Source organism: Beta vulgaris, chromosome 7 (assembly GCF_026745355.1).
Source record: "Beta vulgaris subsp. vulgaris cultivar EL10 chromosome 7, EL10.2, whole genome shotgun sequence".
Taxonomy (NCBI): domain Eukaryota; kingdom Viridiplantae; phylum Streptophyta; class Magnoliopsida; order Caryophyllales; family Amaranthaceae; genus Beta; species Beta vulgaris.
Window position 1 is genome coordinate 16,946,811 of NC_079208.1, and position 20,440 is coordinate 16,967,250.

Sequence of the window (20,440 nt, forward strand, 5' to 3'; positions counted from 1 at the left end):
CTTTTATAGAGTTATAATATATCAAAGGGCCCTCAATAGAGTTATGATAAAAAAAATTATGAATTAGAATTATAACTCTAATCAAATATTCTTATAACTCTAATCAAAGACTCTTATAACTCTGTTTAGAAGTATATTACAAGTAATGCCATAACTATAATTATAACTATTATGTCTAGTGCTATTACTCAAAAACTTTATAACTCTAATTAGTAATTGCTATAACTCTAATCAAATACTTCTATAACTCTAATTAGCATTCTTAATAAGTAATGTCATAATTAGTAATTCATATAACTCGAATAAAATACTCCTATAACTCTAATTAAATACTCTTATAACTCTAATCAAAGACCTAACTCTATTTAGAAATTAGAGTACAAAGAAGGGTAAGAATGATTTTACTTTCATATTTATAAAGTTTGCAACATCGCATTTCCTTTTTATTCTAATTATAATAACAATAATACATTAATATATAAAAAAAAAACACCAACTATCTATATTAGCTATTAGTTCTTCACCATTTTCAGCTGTGTTAGCCAGGATCATTCCCACACCGCCAGCTTGTTTAACTGCATCACCCTTGGCAACTCGAGCAGTATCTCCTCTGTCAAATATCACCATTTTTCCTGCTGCTTTTGATGAATCAAGCTCACCTGTAACACAGTAACACCCCACAATACTTGGTTTTAAGGCCTTGGAAATTCTACAGCCAAACATGATTTAGCTATAACAGTATACATATAACATGACATTGTCATCACATTAGATCTTTATTGATCTTGAATACATTAGGCTTGGCAAGACAGTTCTCTTCACATTAGGAAAGAATATATGAATAATCCGCGTGTAGCATCATTTTGTAAAAAAACTATCTATATTAGGATTCATAAAAATTTCAGATTATTTAATCAAATTACCTTAAGTTTGTTGATTTCGATAAGGACAATTCCTTGCATCATGATTGACCATTTTATTGCATAGTCGACACCTTCTTAGTGGTTTTTGTTGCTTCTCAATAGTCTTTTCTTTCACAGATTTGAGCCTCTTCCTACCCTTGTTGTTGGCTTTCTCAGGAACTTTTATAGTTACCTCGTTTGGAGCACTACATCCTATTAATTCTTGAATGACTTGGTCTTTTGTCATTGACGTATTATCCTCACCCGATTTAATGGATTTCCTGAAGCCTCTTAGATTTTCAATTAGAGCATCAATATCTTCATCCCTTTCTTTAACGAGACCAATGGTTGTATATATTTCAGTCCACAATTCACCTAATTTTATCTGCTTCATTTCTACCTTTCCACAATCTTTAGGAAAATTTTCACCAAACTCATGAATATGACTTTTGTGTGCTTCCTTCGTCCATCGAGTGAGGATGTATTTATCGGGCAACTTATTCAAATGTTTGGCCTTGTAAACCCAAAGAACATGCCTACATACCAATCCAACTCTCTCGAATAGTGAACATGAACATATGGCATCGAAATTCATTGGATCTAAAGTGACCTCATAATTCTTCTTCTTTCTATCTTCAGTGATAGTAATGTATTCCATTCCATCCCTAATTTCAGACCTTGCATGACCACATGTGAAACATGCTGCACTCACTTCTTCTTGAAATAGGTAAAAGATTACATGGGTGTATACTTTAGAGACGCTTGCTTCCATCGGCCAAGGGGTGATAAGTTGAGGGTAGGAAGTGTCGTTATCTTTGTTCAAACTGCTTTGAGCATGTCTTTGTTATTGTACAGCCGTTTGGAAACGCAACCAGAACTCAACCAATGTAGCACATGGACTATTGAAATTACCATAAAAACTATTCTGGCTCTCTGATCTTTGTGTTGTGCGGATTAAGCCAGCCATTGGTTTCTCTTTGAAATATGTTGGGATCCAAGACTCCTTTATGTTGAATATGTCATTAAGCCACTTATTTTGCTGCAGATTGAATTCTTGTATGACTTCATTCCACTTATCAACAAACTCTTGTGGCTCTAATTCTTTATCCCAAACACAAGCATTTATCTTCTTGAGGAAATCTTTTTCTTTATTTCTTCCAGCTATCCCCACCATGTCATTAGGTTCCGACTCTTCTAACCCTTCTGTATCAGTTGAGTTTGTAATCTGTATGTCTTTCCCTTTCCCCACCTTGTCAGTAAGTTTTCCCATAATATGCCACATGCAGAATTTTTGTTGTGCATCATTGAATACTTTTGGGAAAGCTTTCTTCATTGCAGGATCCTGGTCAGTGATAATAAAGTTTGGTTCCTTATTGCCCATAGCTTGTTTGAATTTTTCAAAAACCCACACAAAAGAATTGTCATTCTCTCTTGATGTCAAAGCAGCACCAAAAATCACAGACCTATGAAAAGGAAAGGAAAAAATCTTAAAATATACGACGGAGATACATAAAAGATAGACTAGACTGAGAAATTATAGTTACAGGAGTATATGATTAGAGTTATATGCATTACTAATTAGAGTTACAAGAGTATTTGATTAGAGTTATATGAATTACTAATTATAGTTACATGAGTATATGATTAGAGTTATATGCATTACTAATTAGAGTTACAGGTGTATTTGATAGAGTTATATGAATTACTAATTAGAGTTACAAGAGTATTTGATTAGAGTTACATGAGTAACTAATTGGAGTTGCAGGAGTATTTTACTAGTCATAAGAGTTATATGAATTACCTTTTATGATGGTCAATCCCTGTAAATGGGCAGAATACCAAGTTGTACATGTTTGTTCCATACGTAGCATCAAACGAGACAACATCTCCAAAAGCAAAGTAATTTCTCCTACACAAAGCATCGGCCCAAAACACTCTATGCAAACCTTCTTTCGCATTAGCTACATAGTCAAAGAAAAATCCACTATTCATCTCCTTTTGTCTACTTAAGGTGCTTATAAACATATCAGCATCATGTTCTCCAATAATGTATGCTCTAACATCCCGTGCAAAGTTTTTGAAGTCGCCAACAGTTGCTCCAACATTTTCATAACCACCAACCTTCTCCTTATACATTCGGTACGTCTTTATTGCTCCAATATTGAGTTTAGAGTTATCAATTATCATTTTTTTTTATACATCGTCAAATTTCTTTTCAACTTTTGGAATTGTCCTTCTTCAGGACTTAGTAGCTTGTGGTTATGTCCTTCATGAAAAGACCAAACTCGATACTTCCCTTTCTCATGAAGTCGGAAAACAATCTTGGCTTTGCAACCAACCCGTGTAAGTTTTCTCCTCCTCTTTTGAGTTGGGGAAATTGGCTCAACCGACTCAATATTAGTTGTGTGATTTGCTGCAGCCACTGCCTTCACTCCTTGCTTGTTACACAAAATGTATTTGAATACAATAGTGCCATCCTTTGCTCGAGTCTCGGTAGACATTCTAGTATTAAATCCACATGCTACAGCATATATATTATAAAAGTCTATTGCATCTTTAAGACTGTCGAAAATCTGCCCAACTTTAGGAATTAATTCTGCTGGAACAACTCGAGTGAACTCATGTTCTTCTCATGGGGTGATGTTCGTACTTTGCTTAGGTGGTGTAGACAGATTTAATGAGGCAATGTTTATGCTTTGCGTAGAGTTACTAGTTCCTGCCTCTGCATATTAAATAGGTAAGTCAACAATTTAGAATTAAAGTATTGCACACATAAATTCCTATAACTCTAATCAAGAGTGTCTATAACTGTAATAATCATTTCATATAACTCTAACTACTCACTAACTGTAAAGAAGTCTTGCTATGTAATTAGTAATGCCATAACTATAATTGGAACTCTTATCACTAGTCAAATACTCATGTAACTCTAATTAGTAATTCATATAACTCTAATCAAATATTCCTATAACTCTAATTAGAACGTACATAACAAGAAATGCCATAACTATAATTACATCTATTATTACATGTCAAATAATCATATAACTCTAATTAGTAATTCCTATAACTCTTATCAAATAAACTTATAACTCTAATTAAGACGTACATACCAAAATAATGATATACCTATAATTATTACTCTTATGACTACTCAAAATACCCCTATAACTCTAATTAGTAATTCGTATAACTCTTATTAAATACTACTACAACTCTAATTATAAGGTTAACATTAGTTTGCAAAATATGAATTTCCTATAACTCTAATCAAGAGTGTTTATGAGAAAACAATCGGATCCTCCACTGGTTCAGCCACTTCCTTTGCTTTCTTAGTTACAATTTCAGGAGATTCTTCAATCTCCTTTTCAACCAACCTAGTACTTCTTCTCTTTGACATGATGAGACTGAATTCCCTCTGTATTGAGCACTTGAGAATAAGAAGAGAAAAACTTGAACAGTTTGTGTTTCAAGAATTCAAGAAAGAAAGGAGTAGAAGAAGAAATTAGGGTTTGATCGAGAGAAAGTAAGCAACTAAAGAATAAAAATCAGGAAAATATGTGATCAAAGAGAATAAGAGAGAAATAAGGAAATTATGATCACATGCAAGAATATATATAAGAAGGTAAGAAAAAAAAATCAAACGGATAATATCCATTCTTCGCAAACTGCAGTTGCCTTAATTACAACCGTCACTTCATTTATTTTCCTAATTTGAAATTTGAAAAATAAACAAAATATTCAGAGAATAACCGCCTCAAGAATCTGGTTCCCAAGTGGTCTGCAACTGGTCTGTGCCAACTTACCTTTTTAAGACTTATGCTTAAGTACCCAAGTACTAAGATGATCAGTTAGCATCGCATAAGAACTTTGTACGCCCTAAAAAGCAAAAGCAAAATGTACAACAGAAAAAGAGATATATACACAAATTGACATCATTTGACTAGCCAAAGGGACAAGTCAAGACCTAAGAGCTCATTGTCTAATCTTAATCATACCCAACAAGGTACGAAGCTTGATGAACACTTCTCTGCTCAAAGGTTTTGTAAATATGTCAGCTAGTTGATCTTCTGACCTGCAAAACTCCAACTCAACATTACCTTTTTCAACATTGTCCCTTAGAAAATGATGCCTAATCTCAATATGCTTGGTTTTAGAATGCTGGACAGGATTTTTCGAAATATTGATTGCACTTGTTTATCACATAAAATAGGAACACTTCCGAAAAAGACCCCAAAATCCTTTAGTTGTGACTTTATCCACAAGAGTTGAGCACAACACAAAGCAACAGCAATGTACTCAGACTCAGCTGTGGATAATTTTGTTTCTTAGATCCCCATGAAATGAGACAAGAACCTAAGAAGTGGGCCATTCCAGAAGTACTCTTCCTGTCCACAATAAAACCAGCAAAGTCAGCATCTGTGTATCCAATGAGGCTCATGCTGCTGCCCTTTGGATACCACAAACACAAATCATCAGTACCATTGAGATATCTAAGAATCCTTTTAACAGCCTTTAGGTGAGATTCTTTAGGGTTGCTTTGAAATCTCGCACACAACCCTACTGAAAACACTATATCTGGCCTACTGGCTGTTAAGTAAAGCAATGAGCCAATCATACCTCTGTATAGCGTCCCTCAACATCCTTTCCCTTCTCATCAAGGCTCAATTTTGTAGAAGTTGGAATAGGTGTTTCATAGGACTTGCTATCTGCAGACCATACCTCTTCACAGCTCCTTGAGGTATTTCTGTTGATGGATCATGATTCCATCTTTGGTTTGCTTGATTTGAAGCCAAGGAAGAATCCAAGTTCTCCCATCATACTCATCTCAAATTCGCTCTTCATCAAATCTGCAAACTCATTACACAAATCAGGATTAGTAGCTCCAAACAAAATATCATCAACATATATTTGGACCACACAGATCAGTTCCCTTTCTTTCAAGAATAGTGTCTTGTCAACTGATCCTCTCTTATAGCCATTTTCTAAAAGAAAACTGGAAAGTCTCTCATACCAAGCTCTAGGAGCTTGTTTGAGCCCATAAAGAGCTTTGTCGAGTTTAAAAACATGATTTGGCAAGTCACTATCCTCAAAACCAGGGGGTTGCTTTACATAAACATCTTCTTTCAAATAACCATTAAGAAAGGTGTCTTAACTCCATTTGAAAGAGTTTAAAGTTCATTTGAGCAGCAAATGCAATTAATATCCTGATAGCTTCAAGCCTGGAGGTTTCATCATAATCAATTCCTTCTTGTTGATTAAACCCTTGAACCACTAGCCTAGCTTTGTTTCTGACTATAATTCCTGAATCGTCCAATTTGTTCCTGAACACCCATTTAGTTCCAATAACAGACATGTTCTCCGTCCTGGGTTCAAGATGCCATACTTGATTTCTCTCAAACTGATTGAGTTCATCTTGCATGGCTAGAACCCAATCTGGATCCGTTAAAGCAACCTTATAGTCAGTAGGTTCAACATTTGATAAGAAGGAATAGAATGCACAAAAGTTTTGCAAAGTAGAGTTCCTTGTCTGCACCCCCTTGTTAATATCACTGATGATTAGATCAGTGGGGTGAGAGGACTTGTACTTAAAAGATTTGTTCATATCAAAGTTTGCATTTGTGCCTTCTAATGTTGAACCTATTCCTGTACTGGTTCCCCCTGTCTCATTGTTGTTTTGAGCAGGTGAACCAGTTTCCATAGTGGTCTCATCTGCATCATCTTCATGTGGATGAGCATCTGAGTCACTATCTCCTTCCCTTACCTCTTGAGCTACCTGATTCTGTGTTGGACCAGACTCTTCCTCTCTATGAGAGTTGTGTGGTGAGCCTGGTTCAGCACCTTCTTCATCCTTCGCCCCTGTAAAGTTCAGCGTACCAATTTCGAACTCATCAGCATCTTCAACCAACTTTACCTATACCTTTAATCAAACCTTTGATATTGTCTCCAAAGGTGACACTTCCTCCTTCATAGGCTACGAGTGAGAGAAATTGACTTTTATCTCCTGACATGTGTATTGAGCAACCACTGTCTAAATACCAGTATGGTTTTGCTTTCACTCTAACCTGCACAAACAAATTAAGGTTTAGTTTTAGGAACCCAGATTTTCTTGGGTTCCTTGTCCTTGGAAACTGGTTTGACTCTGTCCTTTCTAACCCAGATTTGTTTTACATTGGTCTTCTTTGTTTTATCATGTTTTTCCATTTTTAGACCAATTGTGTGTGTGACCCTTCTGATAAAGAGCATTGTGAACATGAGACTGATTTCTTTTATCATGTTTTTGCTTAGTCCAACAAGTATTAATAACATGACCATTCTTACCACAGTAGGTACATACATGCATGTCCTTTGCAAACACGTACTTACCTCTCTTGAATTCAGAAATCCAAGTCTCATCTCTTCCCAACTTTGGTGGTTGTTGGGAACTGGTTCCAGAATACCCTAATCCAAACCTCTGAGGATTACCAGGTTGTGAAGTCGGAATGTTTAAAGTACTCTGAGCATCGAGCAACCTGTTCATCTGTCTCAAGCAGTCACTCAAATCCTGTTCCTTGGTTTCAAGTTACTTAAGTTGGGCTTCATTAAATTCTGCAGCAATGGAAAGATCCAACTTGCCTTATGAAGCTCATCCTTAAGTTTTGAAACCAGTTCGGATCTGGTTAGAAGTGGTCGCAATGTTCTTGCCTTTTCTTAGTTCATATAATTCGGATTGAAGATCACAGATCTTACCCTCATATTCCAAACATAAGTCTTCGCATTAACATTAGGACCACTTGTGCTAGCAAAAGAAGCTTTCAAATCCACATACTCATTGAACAATTCTTCCACGTCATCAATTCGATAGTTATGAACCAAAACTAAATCATAATGTTCTAAAGTAGAGCTTTTCTGTTTGAGTAACTCGAAATTTATACCTTCAACTTCAGCCTCCTTGAGTTTACTAAATCCTCTATCATTATTTTGATAAAAATCAGTTTTTGAAAAATCTGATTGAGGTCTTAGCATCTCAAGCTCAAGTTCTTCTGATCCAAACTTATTTCAAGCTCTGAAATTTTTTCTTTCAGTTCTGTACAAAAAGTTCAAGTTCAGCAGAACGGCTTTCACTTAGGTCTAAGTTTCGAGTTACTCTCTCAACTTCTTTTTGTTAGCTTTATAAGCAGCATTTCCTTTAACATTTTGTTCAATAGCAGAATCAATAAAATCTAGTAACTCATCTCTATCACAATATCTCATTTGTTCTTGCATATTAGAGATAGTTACCTGTTCTTCTCGGAAGAGCTGCTTCCTGCCATGAGGCACATGTGTCCTTTCTTTCCTAAACTGGTCTGCTTTTGGTCTATGTCTTCAATCAGAGCAGTCACACACATTAGGGCTTCATCTTCCTCGCTTTCACCACCTGAATCAGAATCACCCCAGGCGGCTAGCATAGCCCTCTTAGTCATTTTCTTCTCTCTCTGTCCTCCTTTATCATTCTTCCATGCTGGACAATCCTTAATCATGTGTCCAGTTTCTCCACATTTGAAGCAACCAGTGCTGAACTGGTCTTCTTCAAGTTGCCCTTGTTCTTCCAAGACTTCCCCTTGAACTGCGTTCTGAGACTCCTCTCAAACCTCTTAGCCATGAGCCAATTCATCGAGATCTTCATCATTTTCCTCACCCTTCAAAGCTAACCCACGACTTTTGGTTGTCTTTCCTCCTTTGAATCCACCAACATCTCATGAGTCATTAATGACCCAATAAGTTGTTCATGGACAAGTTCGTTAGATCCTTAGCCTCCTGAATAGCAGTCACCTTGGGAGCCATTTACCTGTCAAACTTCTCAAGATCTTTCTCACCAAATCTTCATTAGTAAAGTCTTTCCAAGAGATTTAAGTTCATTGATAATTGTCATGAAACGAGTAAACATATCTCTTATATTTTCATCTCGGTTCATATCAAAAGTTTCATATTTAGACATAAGCATATCAACTTTAGATTCCTGACTTCACTAGTGCCTTCATAGGCTAATTCTAAGGTTTCCCATATTTCCTTAGCAGTAGAGCATGCTAATATACGCTTACCTCATTCAGAATACCTTGTTGAAGTAGTGACATGGCCTTTGCATTCTTCTCGAAGGTCTTCAGATCTGTAGTAGTGTACTCACTCTCCTTCTTCTCTGTTCCATCTGAATTGTTAGCCACCTTCCTTGGTCCATTCCTGATGATCATCCAGCACTCATAGTCTGTGCCAATGATCAGATTTCTCATGCAATTCTTCCACCAAGGATAGTTGGTTCCATTGAACTTTGGTAGCCTTGATCCTCCGGGTCCACTGGTCATTTCTTGAGTAGTCATTATGTCCTCCTTCTCTAGGTGTTACCCTTTCAAGAAGTTAGGCTCTGATACCAATTGAAAGTGCAAGAGACACTCAAGAGGGGGGGTGAATTGAGTGTTTGTCCGAATGTTGTAACTTTTTCGATTATAGTAAGAACAGTAAAGAACAGTTCTCTAGCAGCGGAAATAAAAGCAATGAATAAAACACCAGGATTTAACGAGTTCGACTTCTAATAAGTCTACGTCCTCCACTCACTCACTCTTTTATTAATCAACTCAGATAACAAAAGAATTACACTCAATCACTTATGCACCTATGCACAAGATGATTCCCCAACTTCCACCTATGGAAGTTCGACTCAACCACCAACTATGATGGTTCAAATGAAGTTGATCCCTGATCAACTTCCCAGCAAACTGAACTCACATAATGCTCAAATATAATTAGTTTTTCTCTCAAAAACAAACAGCCTTACACGCTTAGAATGAGAGTAAATTAAGATCTATGTGGTATTCGGGTTTTTGCTTAGATTTGAGAGTTCAAGAGATGAAGTGCTTTTGCTTGGAGTATTCTCAAAATATGCGTGCAAAAGCTTAAGGTTTGTGTGCTAGCAAAACTTCTTAAATAAGCCTTTGGTAAGTAAATGTTACATAATATTATGAGAGTATATTTTCCTCGGAAATATGGAAATTATTCCAAGGAGAATATACTCAGTATAATATCATATAACACACTTACCACAATTAAGAAATCTTGCTCACACAACAAACCATGCATCCGTGTATTTTGAAAATCAATTTTGTGCGGAAAGAAAACTTTCCTAAAATACGAATGCATGAAGTAAAACCTTGAGGACTGGTTCAGACCTGTTCCCAGACTGTTTCAATCAACCAAGTTTTACTTGTAGTTGTGTATGACAAGTAACCGAGGTTTCTTGTCATCCACAACTAGCTCATCTCTCTAGTTTCAAACCTTTATAGTGCATCCAAACCTTTATACCACTTACATTGCATCTAAGACCTAAATGCTACAACTTGATCTTGGTCTTCATGCAATTCTTCAAGACTTGGCTTCACTAGCTTCGTCTTTCTATCCATTGAACTCGTACTTTGGCACCTACACATGTATACAGAAACATGCATGCAATATAATAGTTCAATGTGGTTTGTCATCATTCAAAACTCAAACTAGGGAACTCAACAGGAAGTCTATCATTCTGATATAGTTTGGGAAGAACATTATTGATCGAGTCAGGTTGACCGCATCCGAGATTCTAATACCTTCATGTTGAGTCTCGAACTTCAACCAATGAGAATAATTTCTCATACCTAAAAACAAAAGACCATACTCACAACTCCCATAGGGGAGAAGGAGATTTCCAAAATAGAAACTAAAAACCCCATAACAGGGTTTGAGAAAATCTCATGAAGAGAGACTAATTTATTGAACAAAACAAGAAAATGAACTAAAAACTGAAAATAAAAGGAGAAAAGGGGCTTACCATGGATGAAAACATCCATAGCAGCCCCTAATTGATGAAGAAGGGGTAAGGGTCTGAGGGAGGCTAGGGTTTAAGAGAGAGAAAAAGAGAGCAGAGGCTAGTCTACTGATTACTTATTTGGCTCGAATGTTATAAGTTATTTGTAGCTTCTCTTGGAAGCTTTAGGGGTGTATTTTGTTATACAAAGAAAAGCATTACAAAAGGTTTCGGTCATACAAATAAAAGAAGCAAAAGAGAGAGGCATAGGATTTTTCTTAAGATCAACCATTGGTTTGTTTTTCTGTGCACAACTAGTCAACTATCATAAAAAGATCCGATCGAGGGGTAATATAATCCGTCTATTCTGAAACTTTAACAACTTATTTCCGGACATCTGAGGCTTCCATCTAGAAGATTAGATTGTATTTTAGAGCTCTGGTTTGCCAAGAATTGTTGTTGGACAAAACCTGTGCATTTTTTGTGATGATCTTCACCTTTGCTTCTTTCGTTGTTAATTCTCTTATGTATGCTCTTGTTGTTTGGATATGAACCTTTTGTGAGACTAATTTGGATTTCTTTTTTACTCAATATATCATATGAGAGAAGTAAAACGTGAGCACTCCTTATAAGTCTCGTGATTTTTATCATTCACATCGAATGAGTTTATTAAGTACTCCCTATGTTTTTTTTTTATCTTTTTCATTTAGAATCTTGACACTATCCATACTTTGAGAGAATCTTCTCAATTTTGTTCAATTTATAAGAAAAAAATATAGTCATGTGGGGTCTTGTTTAATTCGTCTCAATTAATACATTATTAATATTCAATCGTTATAATTTTTACTAATATATAATAAAAGATAGTTAAGTTCAAAGAGGTACATTGGGAGACACGCACAGGAAAGTGAGAATGATAAAAAAAAATAGAGGGAGTATAAATCACTTGTGTTGCTTGTGATTTATTATTGTTCTTATAATTATATTTTCAAATTGTGTGTGGTTTAGTATTATTGTTCTTGTAGTGTTTGATTGATTGTCTTAAAGTTGATCCCAGTGGGTGTTATGATCACATGTCACCACCTCATCTTAACATATATCTTTGAGATATCAACTTTTTTGTAGTTTTTCCTTATTTGTAAATTAAGACACCCAATGGACAAAATTTTGTTTTTACAAGTATAAAAGTCAAACTATATAGATTGAAAAAATAGAGGTAGTACATAAAAAGATGTCATCTGATGAGAAAATGCTCACAACCATTAGATTAAAACTATCCAATTCTTTTTTTCTATTAAGAAAGATAATTGGTCCAAAAACTAACCGTTGCTAGACTACTAGCCTGCAGGGCATACCAAATCAGAGGTTGGGTACAAAGCTAAACAGCCAGAAGACAACAAGCCTAAATTTTCATTCCCACCACAAGGGGAATGCCCCAACTAGGGGTGATAATAAGATAGGCATGTTCACGAACAATTCTGGCACAACTTGGTCAAAACTCGATTGTGGTAGCTCGACTCATATTCGGGTTCGGCTCGAGACCTTAACGAGCCAAGCCAAACTAAGCCAACCTCGATTCGAAAAGCTCATGAACAGGCTCGATTATTATTTTATTAAAAAAAATTATAACATAAAGCACTTAAAAAAGTTATTATGGGGTATAACACTTAGAAAAAGTTATTATACGACATATCCTATTATACAATTCTTTACATTAAAGAATTCATATCTTTTCATTATATATCCTTTTAAATCTCCATCGCTATTTACCGCCCGTCTTCACTAAAAATCGCTCGTATTTTTGCCTTTATATTCTCCCCTTGCCCCTCCCACTTCACTCCACTCATGCACTCTTCCTCTCTCACTTCTCATTCACTCACTCACTTTCCTTAGCTTGTCACTTGGTCGACCACCACCCCACCACCACCATCACCCAACCACCACCACCACCAATTCCTGGGTGTACTTGAACACCACCACCACCGGAGCACCACCACCATTTTTTGGGTGTACTTGAGCTCCACCACCGGGGGCCAACTTGAGCACCACCACCGGGAGCCAACTTCACCATCATCGAAGCCACCACTACTGAGGCCAACCACCACCGTGACAATGTCGGACGAAGAACCGTCAACACCGCCATCATCATCCGGAGGTAAGTGGTTAGTTTTTGAATTATTTTTTTCCGGCCACCACGCTTGGTAACATTTCAAAATTTCATTTCCTCCACCGAGGAAACGAAAGTTTTTTGGTTTCCTCCACGGAGGAAACAAACCTTTATTTGGTTTCCTCCATGAAAACGAAACAAAATTTCGTTTCCTCCGTGGAGGAAACCAAAAAAACTCCTCGTTACCATGGTAACGGAGTCCTTTTTCGTTTCCTATTTTTCGAATACTGTGCATATTTTCGTCATTTTTATAAATTTTCGAATGTTATGTATTTATTTTGAATATTCTGTTTAATTTCGAATAATATGTGTTTATATAAAATCACGAATAATATGTTTTTATTTTTGAATATTATGTGTTTATTTTATATATTTTCGAAAAAAACATAATATTCGAAAAAAAACACCTTTTTCGAATATTATGTTTTTTTGTTAATTGTAATGTTTATTGATTTTAACATGGAAATTAGTATCATTAGTAATTATTATCAATTAATGTAATATGTTAAAAGTGAGTGTTTCTGATTATTTTTGTGAAAATACATTAATGTTGTACAATTATAAGTTGAAATTCATGTTTTCGTAGTATTGGAATTAATTATAATCGTCGTGCAAAAATTTAGTTAATGATCATTATATATTTAAATGTTATAGGTTTATTTGCCGGATTTTGGGGGTGATTATGTAGATTATAATCACATGTTTTATAATGAAACAATTTGGGGTGAGAAAAAGGAAGTACAATCTTGGGTGAAATCTAGGGCACTTGAAATTGGGTTTGTGATGGTTGTTTCGTGAAATCATAAACTCGGATTCAATGGGAATGAGTATGTGTATATGAGATGTAACCGGGGTGAAAGATATCGGGGTGAAGGTAGGGATCTTAGCGTAGCAGAACATGTAGCTACAAAAACAAAAGCATGTGGGTGTAGAGCGAAAATTAAGCTTATGTTTTTTTCTTACCCTGATCGAATGGAATGGGTGATCAAAGCAGATCCAGGGCTAAGTGGCATGCATAATCACAAGTTTATTCATTACCGTCAGGGCCACCAACCCGTTAGCGGTCTTAGTCCTGCTGCGAAGGTTTTCGCTCGCGATAACATGAAGTCGCATGTTAGGCCTGCAAGTATCATGAAAGTCGTTAATGAGAAATTTCCCGACGATCATCCTAATATGAGACACTTGTACAACCTGAAAGAAAAGGATATAAGGGAAGCAATGGATGGTAGAGATGTGATGCAGCAATTCCTACACATTGCTCGAGAGCGCAACTACATTTTTTGGATACAGCAAGACGATCAGACAAATGTGATGACACAGGCGTTCATGGTACACCCTCGATCAACAGATATCCTCCGTACTTATCCGCATGTTGTTGGTATGGATGCAACGTACAAAACCAACAAACATAACATGCCTTTTTTGGAGCTCATTGGGATGACACCTTGTAACAAGAACTTTATTGTTGGTTATGCTCTGATGCCTAATGAAACAGCAGATAGTTACAATTGGATGTTAGATAAATTTAAGTCGCATATCGTGGAGAATATTGTCCCTGTTACACTCATAACCAACCGTGATTTGAGACTTATGAAAGTGGTATGGGAAGTGTTCCCTAACTCTGCACATTTGTTATGTAGATGGCATTTTTGCAAAGATGTGCAGAGTAGAGTGAATGTCATTATGGGAAACCCCGATGCTGACCCGAGATTCTTAAAGAGAAGTTGGTATCCGATAATCAACTCAACCTCCGATATGGGTTATTTAGCGGCCGTTGAAAACATGAGAGATAGATGTGTACAAACAGTGGACTAGAATCATAGAATATGTTGAAAATACTTGGCTTGTGTACAAAGAGAAGTTCGTTCGGGCATGGACGGACAATGTTTTTCATCTTGGGAATACGTGGACTAGCCGAGTCGAAAGTGCACACTCAGCTCTGAAATCTTGGGTTTTCAGTAGTACAGCTGCATTGGACACCATATTTTCTATTGCTCATAGCGAAATAGAAAATCAGGTCAAAAAAAGTTAAGAATGACATGAAGGAGAGTCGGCGTCGGCATGGGATCTTGTACAGGAATGCGGCTTTGCATATGTTAAATGGTCGAGTTTCGCATTACTGTTTAGAGCTTTTACGACATGAGGAAACACGTATACGAGAGTGCTACACGGGTTTTAGAGGATCATCTACGTAATCCAGGTTGTTCAGCTTTTGAGCCTGATGTCGTTGAGAACCCCAAAGGAAGACCACGAAAGAACCATCCAAGTACGAAGCGCAACAAGAGTGATTTTGAGTACACATCTCATGGGTCGTCAACGAGAGGTAGCAGATCAGTAGGTTCAATTATGAGCATGTCAACTTCTACAGGTAATATGTTTATTTATTATATGTATTTATTATTATAATATTGATCTTTATGTAATTATAATATTAATAACATAATTTGATTGTTGTAGGTAAGCAAAGCGTGGATTATGATGACGGGTCTAGCGCATTTCCATTTCACAAGTCCATTCCGGGGATTATTAGTCAGTACATCGTTAGATGGATGAATGTCAAGGCAGATGGCAACTGCGGATTTAAATCTGTTGCAGATGCTTTCTTGAGTGGGGAAAAACATTGGAGTTTTGTTTGCACAAGTATGGCAAATGAGATTGTTCCTCATCCGGAAGTTTATAGAGGTGTATACTACGATCAGATCAAAGCAACAATCAAGCGCATTACCTGGAAAGGAGGAGCGTGTATAGACGCACATTGGATGGTTTGTGCGCAAGATTTGTTCCCTATTGCTCATATCTTCAGCGCCGTAGTCATTTTAGTTAGATTGGGGGCAGAGGGAAGCCTTTATCCGTGTATCATTGTACTTCCATGGGAATCTCGATCAGCTGCAAATAGTAACATACTTCATCTAATTAATATAATTATCCATTATTAACATACTATATTTAATTAATATAATTATAAAATTATTAACATATTACATTTAATTAATATAATTATAGAATTATTAACATATTACATTTATTTAATACATCTTAATTTATTAACACATTATATTAACATATATAAAATTTAACTAATTATAAAATTATTACCATACTAATAATTTAACTAATTACATTTAATATACTACATCTAATTATTATTATATTAAAATTCTGACATAGTAATTAACATGTTAATATTACTAAATATTCAAAATTTAAAAATACATGTAACAAAATATTACAAAAAAACACATAATAATTACTAAATATTCGAAATTAAATAAAACATGTAACAACAAAAAAAAATTAAAAACAGCAAGCATGCAACAAACGAGGAAAAAAAAATCGAAATTCAAAAGCTTGGAAACGACCCACTTTTTCTGTTCCTCCACCGAGGAAACGAAATGTTTTTTCATTTCCTCCATGGAGGAAACAAAGACCTCGGTGGAGGAAACAAAAAAGTGTTTCGTTTCCATGGAAACGAGACTCTTTTTTGTTTCCTCCACCGAGGAAACGAAGATCTACTTCGTTTCCTCCATGGAGGAAACAAAAAAACGTTTCGTTCCCTTGGCGGCAGCCAATCAATGGCCGGTGGTGGTCGCCTCAATTTCCGGCGAAATTACAAAAACAATAATGGGAAAGATTCATTACCTGGCTTGAGGATTCTCCAACTTCTTTCTCCTTCTTTCTTGGACCCATGCTCCTCGCTAGCGTCCTGCCGGTGGTGGTGGTTGAGGTGGGGTTCATTCTTAACCGGATCTCCTTGCAATGGTGGTGGAGGTGGTGGTGTTCCAGCAATTTTGTTGGCGGTGGTGGCGGTGGTGCGGTGGTGCAGTGGTGTGGTGGTTGTGATTGGTGGTGGTTGGTTGGGAGGTTGGAGTAAGGTGAGAGAGAATAATGAGTGTGAGTGAGAGTGGAAGTGAAGAGTGAAGAGTGAAGAGTGAAGGGTGAATGGGGTATAAGTGAGTGTAGTTTAGGAATGTAGTGAGTAAAATACGGGCGATTTTTAGTATTATATGGGGAGTAAATAGTAACCCCCTTTTAAATCTAGTTTGGCGCTTTTTTATGTACATTTGGTTAGCGTGTAAATATGAAATAAAATATGTTTATTCATGTTAGTTTTTGAATTTAGTCTATAATTTTACTAGATATATCAACATTTTTTTAAATGTCGAATATGAATTTACGATAAACAGGACGAGCAGAACCGAGTACGGTTTGGGTTCAACTCGTGCGATAATTACCCCTAGCCCCAACATATTGTTGGGATGAGGATTCGAAACCTAGACAATACCCTGAAATCCAAGATAGTACTCCACATGAGCTACCACTTCTTCCTTATTAGAATTATCGAATAATGAATAGTGTATGATTTTATCTTTTAAAAAAGAACGCATTAGTAGTAAATTGACAGGAACAGTCCTAACTATGGGCATTTCGTCATTTTCAGTCCCAATTTTTTTATTATTTCTCAGTGGTCCCAACTTTGGTGTATGTTTTATGAAAATGGTCTCAGTAGGTCAATAACCTTCTACAACAGGTAAACTCTCTAAAACCACCATCAAAGCTGTCACCCCCTTCGACAACCCCCTCCCCTACCCCAAACCTACCACCCCTCCCCTGCCGCCTCGAAACCCTCAAACCACGCACCTCTTTCTCTCTCCTCCCTGATGTGCCAGCACCCCTATCCACCAAAAATTCCGACCCACCATCAACCAACCCAAACCTCCCCCTTCAAAACACCGTTTTCTCACCCAATTCTGTACGGCAGTACCCTATCACTGGAATCCACCCAAATGACCACCAACCTTTCTCTTCTTCCTTGCTCTCTAAAAAATGTTTAACTTCTACCAAGTTTGAATCAAAGTTGTTAGAGCAAAATCGCATAGATCCATCATTCAAGTTTGGGGTAGGGGAGGTGATGTGTTTTAAAATATACCGCAAGTGCACGGTGTTTGTTTAGTAGAAACTGGCAAATACGGGTCGATCCATAGGGAGAGGAGTTCTATAGATTTATGATCAATTATTCAACTACTTCAAGAGAGAAAATCGATTGAAGAATTAATAACTAAACTAGAGTAAACTAGAACACAAAATGATATAAGTTTATCAAATAATTAAAAACCTAGGGCACCATGCTTATACCAATCTAATCACTACAATATAGTTCAATAATACTTGGATTAGGTTCGAATAACTAGAGTATTTCGTTAATCCTTGGTCATGCATTAACAACTCTTAGATTAACATATGCCAGTACGGTCGCTCAACATAATCAAACCTGCCTATTGTAACAAGCCTCTAATGAATACGATCTTTCGATTCTAATTCTTATTAGCTAGACATAACTCATGATATTGCGCAATTACATGAATTAAACAAACATAACAAATCAACAAGAATTATTCTATTTCAATCCAATTATCGAAGAACATCAAACCATAACAAAAAGGTATAAACATGGCTTCCCTCTCTAAGCCCTAGAAATATACTACTCACTCATGATAATAATAAAGATGATCAAAGTAAAAGAATCCATTAAATTAAAGAAAGTAAAGAGGAATACCGAATGATTGAAGAACAATGAAAAGGAAATCAACGAACTCTATAATCTTCAAATGTAAAAGTTCATACAAAACTAGAGAGAGAAAAACTAAGTGTTTAGCCCTAAAAACGTAGAAAGTACGATAGTCTAATCGAAAATACTAAAAACATATTTATACTTTTTACAAAACCGGCTAAAAAAAGGCGAAAAAAACCCGTCCCGAGAAACCGCCCGGTCGACCGGGCAACGGTGATCTGAGAGTTAGGACAGAAAAGCTAAATCCGCCGGGTCGGGCACGTAAGTGATTTTGGCTCCTTTCTCGCCCGGTTGACCGGGCTAACATGCCTTGTATCCTGGTGAAATTTTAATTTCGCCCGGTCGGGCGAAACTGCCCGGTCGACCGGGCGAGAAAACTGCGATTTTGCGTCAACTTGCTAAGGTTGTATCTCTCAAACCAGAAGTCGGATTGGGGCGTGTGACCTGTCATTGGAAATCCCTTGAACTCTAGTTTCCAACCCAACTTGAATTTCTTGATAAAAAATTGTATATCAAAAGTTATGGCCAAAATAGTGAACAAGTGTCAGTTTTGACACTTCGTTCACTAACTCTTTGCTTCATTCTAACTCGAAATTGTCCCGAATGGATGCATTTTGGTCCTTGTGCAAGATATCTTCATATTCAATGATTAATAGGCTTGATCTTAGGTAATCATAATCAATTTGCATCAAAGTAACCTGAAAATGATCAAAACACGAAAACGGGGAGTAGTAGAGCACAACTTACGTAATTCATTTCATTATGCACCTAAATGCTCTAAAAGGAGTTCTAAATGCAATCAAAATGCATCTAAAAGCTATATATAAATGTGACATATCAGGAGGGGGTTGTCAAAGGGGGTGACAGCTTTGACTTCTTGAATACCTAATATGGTCGAGTATTCGTGTGGTATTTTCTCAGATTTTGCACGTGTGATACATGTTCCTTCTATTTCTCCAAGCAACGCTCTTCGCATCGCAATGCCTATTGTATCACCTTGACCTTTCATAAGTGGAGAGAGAATAAAGCGCCCATAATAAAGGCATTTACTATCTGTTCTTGATTCAACACACTTGCAAAATCTGAGAAAATACCACACGAATACTCGACCATATTAGGTATTCAAGAATCAGTACACGAAATTTTAATGAATTTGAAAGAAATAGTATTGAGAAGTAATCTATATGGAACTTGTGAGGCGGCTATTTACGTTAGGGGCCCCAGGTGTGTAACTACTCAAGATATCATCTTACCACCTTATGTTGAAATAGTTGACAAATAGCTTGACGAAACCAATTGATTTGTGTATTGGATTACAATTTGAGAGAAATCGCAGATATCATATAAAAGCACCAAATAACTTTCAAGACGGAAGTTATCCTATAGATGTTTATTCATGCCTGTTCGAAACGTGAATCATATTATTCATTCTTATGGAAATGAGAATGAAAAACAAGAGATACTTTTTTCTCGAAATATGGACAAATGGCAGTTTAACTCCGAAAGAAGCACTTTATGAAGCCTCCCGAAATTTAATTGATTTATTTATTCCTTTTCTACATGCAGAAGAAGAAAACTTACATTTAGAGGACAATCAACACAAAGATTCTTTATCCCTTTTTACCTTCACAAGAAATTGGCTAAACTAAGGAAAAACAAAAAAAAAAAAAAATTGCATTGAAATATATTTTTATTGACCAATTAGAATTTCCACCAAGGATCTACAATTGCCTCAAAAAATCCAATATACACACATTATTGAACCTTTTGAATAACATATAGTAAATGCTGATTTTGATCTACTAGCTTGATTCAAACATGTTTAACTTCTACCATGTTTGTGTTTTGATCTACTATCTTGATGTTTGTTGTATTTTTCAAATAAAATCATTCAAGTTATCAAATGTTTTTTTGTGTGAGGCAGTGAGCACATAAAGATTTCTTATTATATTTTTCAAGCAAAGGAATCACAATGTACTTAATCCATAACATGATGTGAATTTTTGGTAGTG

At 36.2% G+C, this 20,440-nt stretch overlaps 2 protein-coding genes and 1 pseudogene across 2 annotated transcripts; 1 reads left to right on the plus strand and 2 right to left on the minus strand.

The window, feature by feature from the left end:
- Positions 1-471: 471 nt before the first annotated feature.
- LOC125491825 (protein FAR1-RELATED SEQUENCE 2-like) lies at positions 472-1,674 on the minus strand. The gene is made up of 2 exons (XM_048633901.1): positions 995-1,674; positions 472-709 (listed from the first exon to the last, which is right to left on the minus strand). Exons 1-2 carry the CDS (start codon positions 1,672-1,674, stop codon positions 472-474), a joined length of 918 nt encoding a protein of 305 aa, XP_048489858.1.
- A 72-nt stretch (positions 1,675-1,746) lies between these two features.
- Positions 1,747-3,089, minus strand: LOC125491824 (protein FAR-RED IMPAIRED RESPONSE 1-like). The gene is made up of 2 exons (XM_048633900.1): positions 2,704-3,089; positions 1,747-2,365 (listed from the first exon to the last, which is right to left on the minus strand). Exons 1-2 carry the CDS (start codon positions 3,087-3,089, stop codon positions 1,747-1,749), a joined length of 1,005 nt encoding a protein of 334 aa, XP_048489857.1.
- Positions 3,090-14,998: 11,909 nt separating this feature from the next.
- On the plus strand, positions 14,999-20,210 carry LOC130589476 (DNA-directed RNA polymerase subunit alpha-like; annotated as a pseudogene).
- The last annotated feature ends 230 nt before the right edge of the window (positions 20,211-20,440 follow it).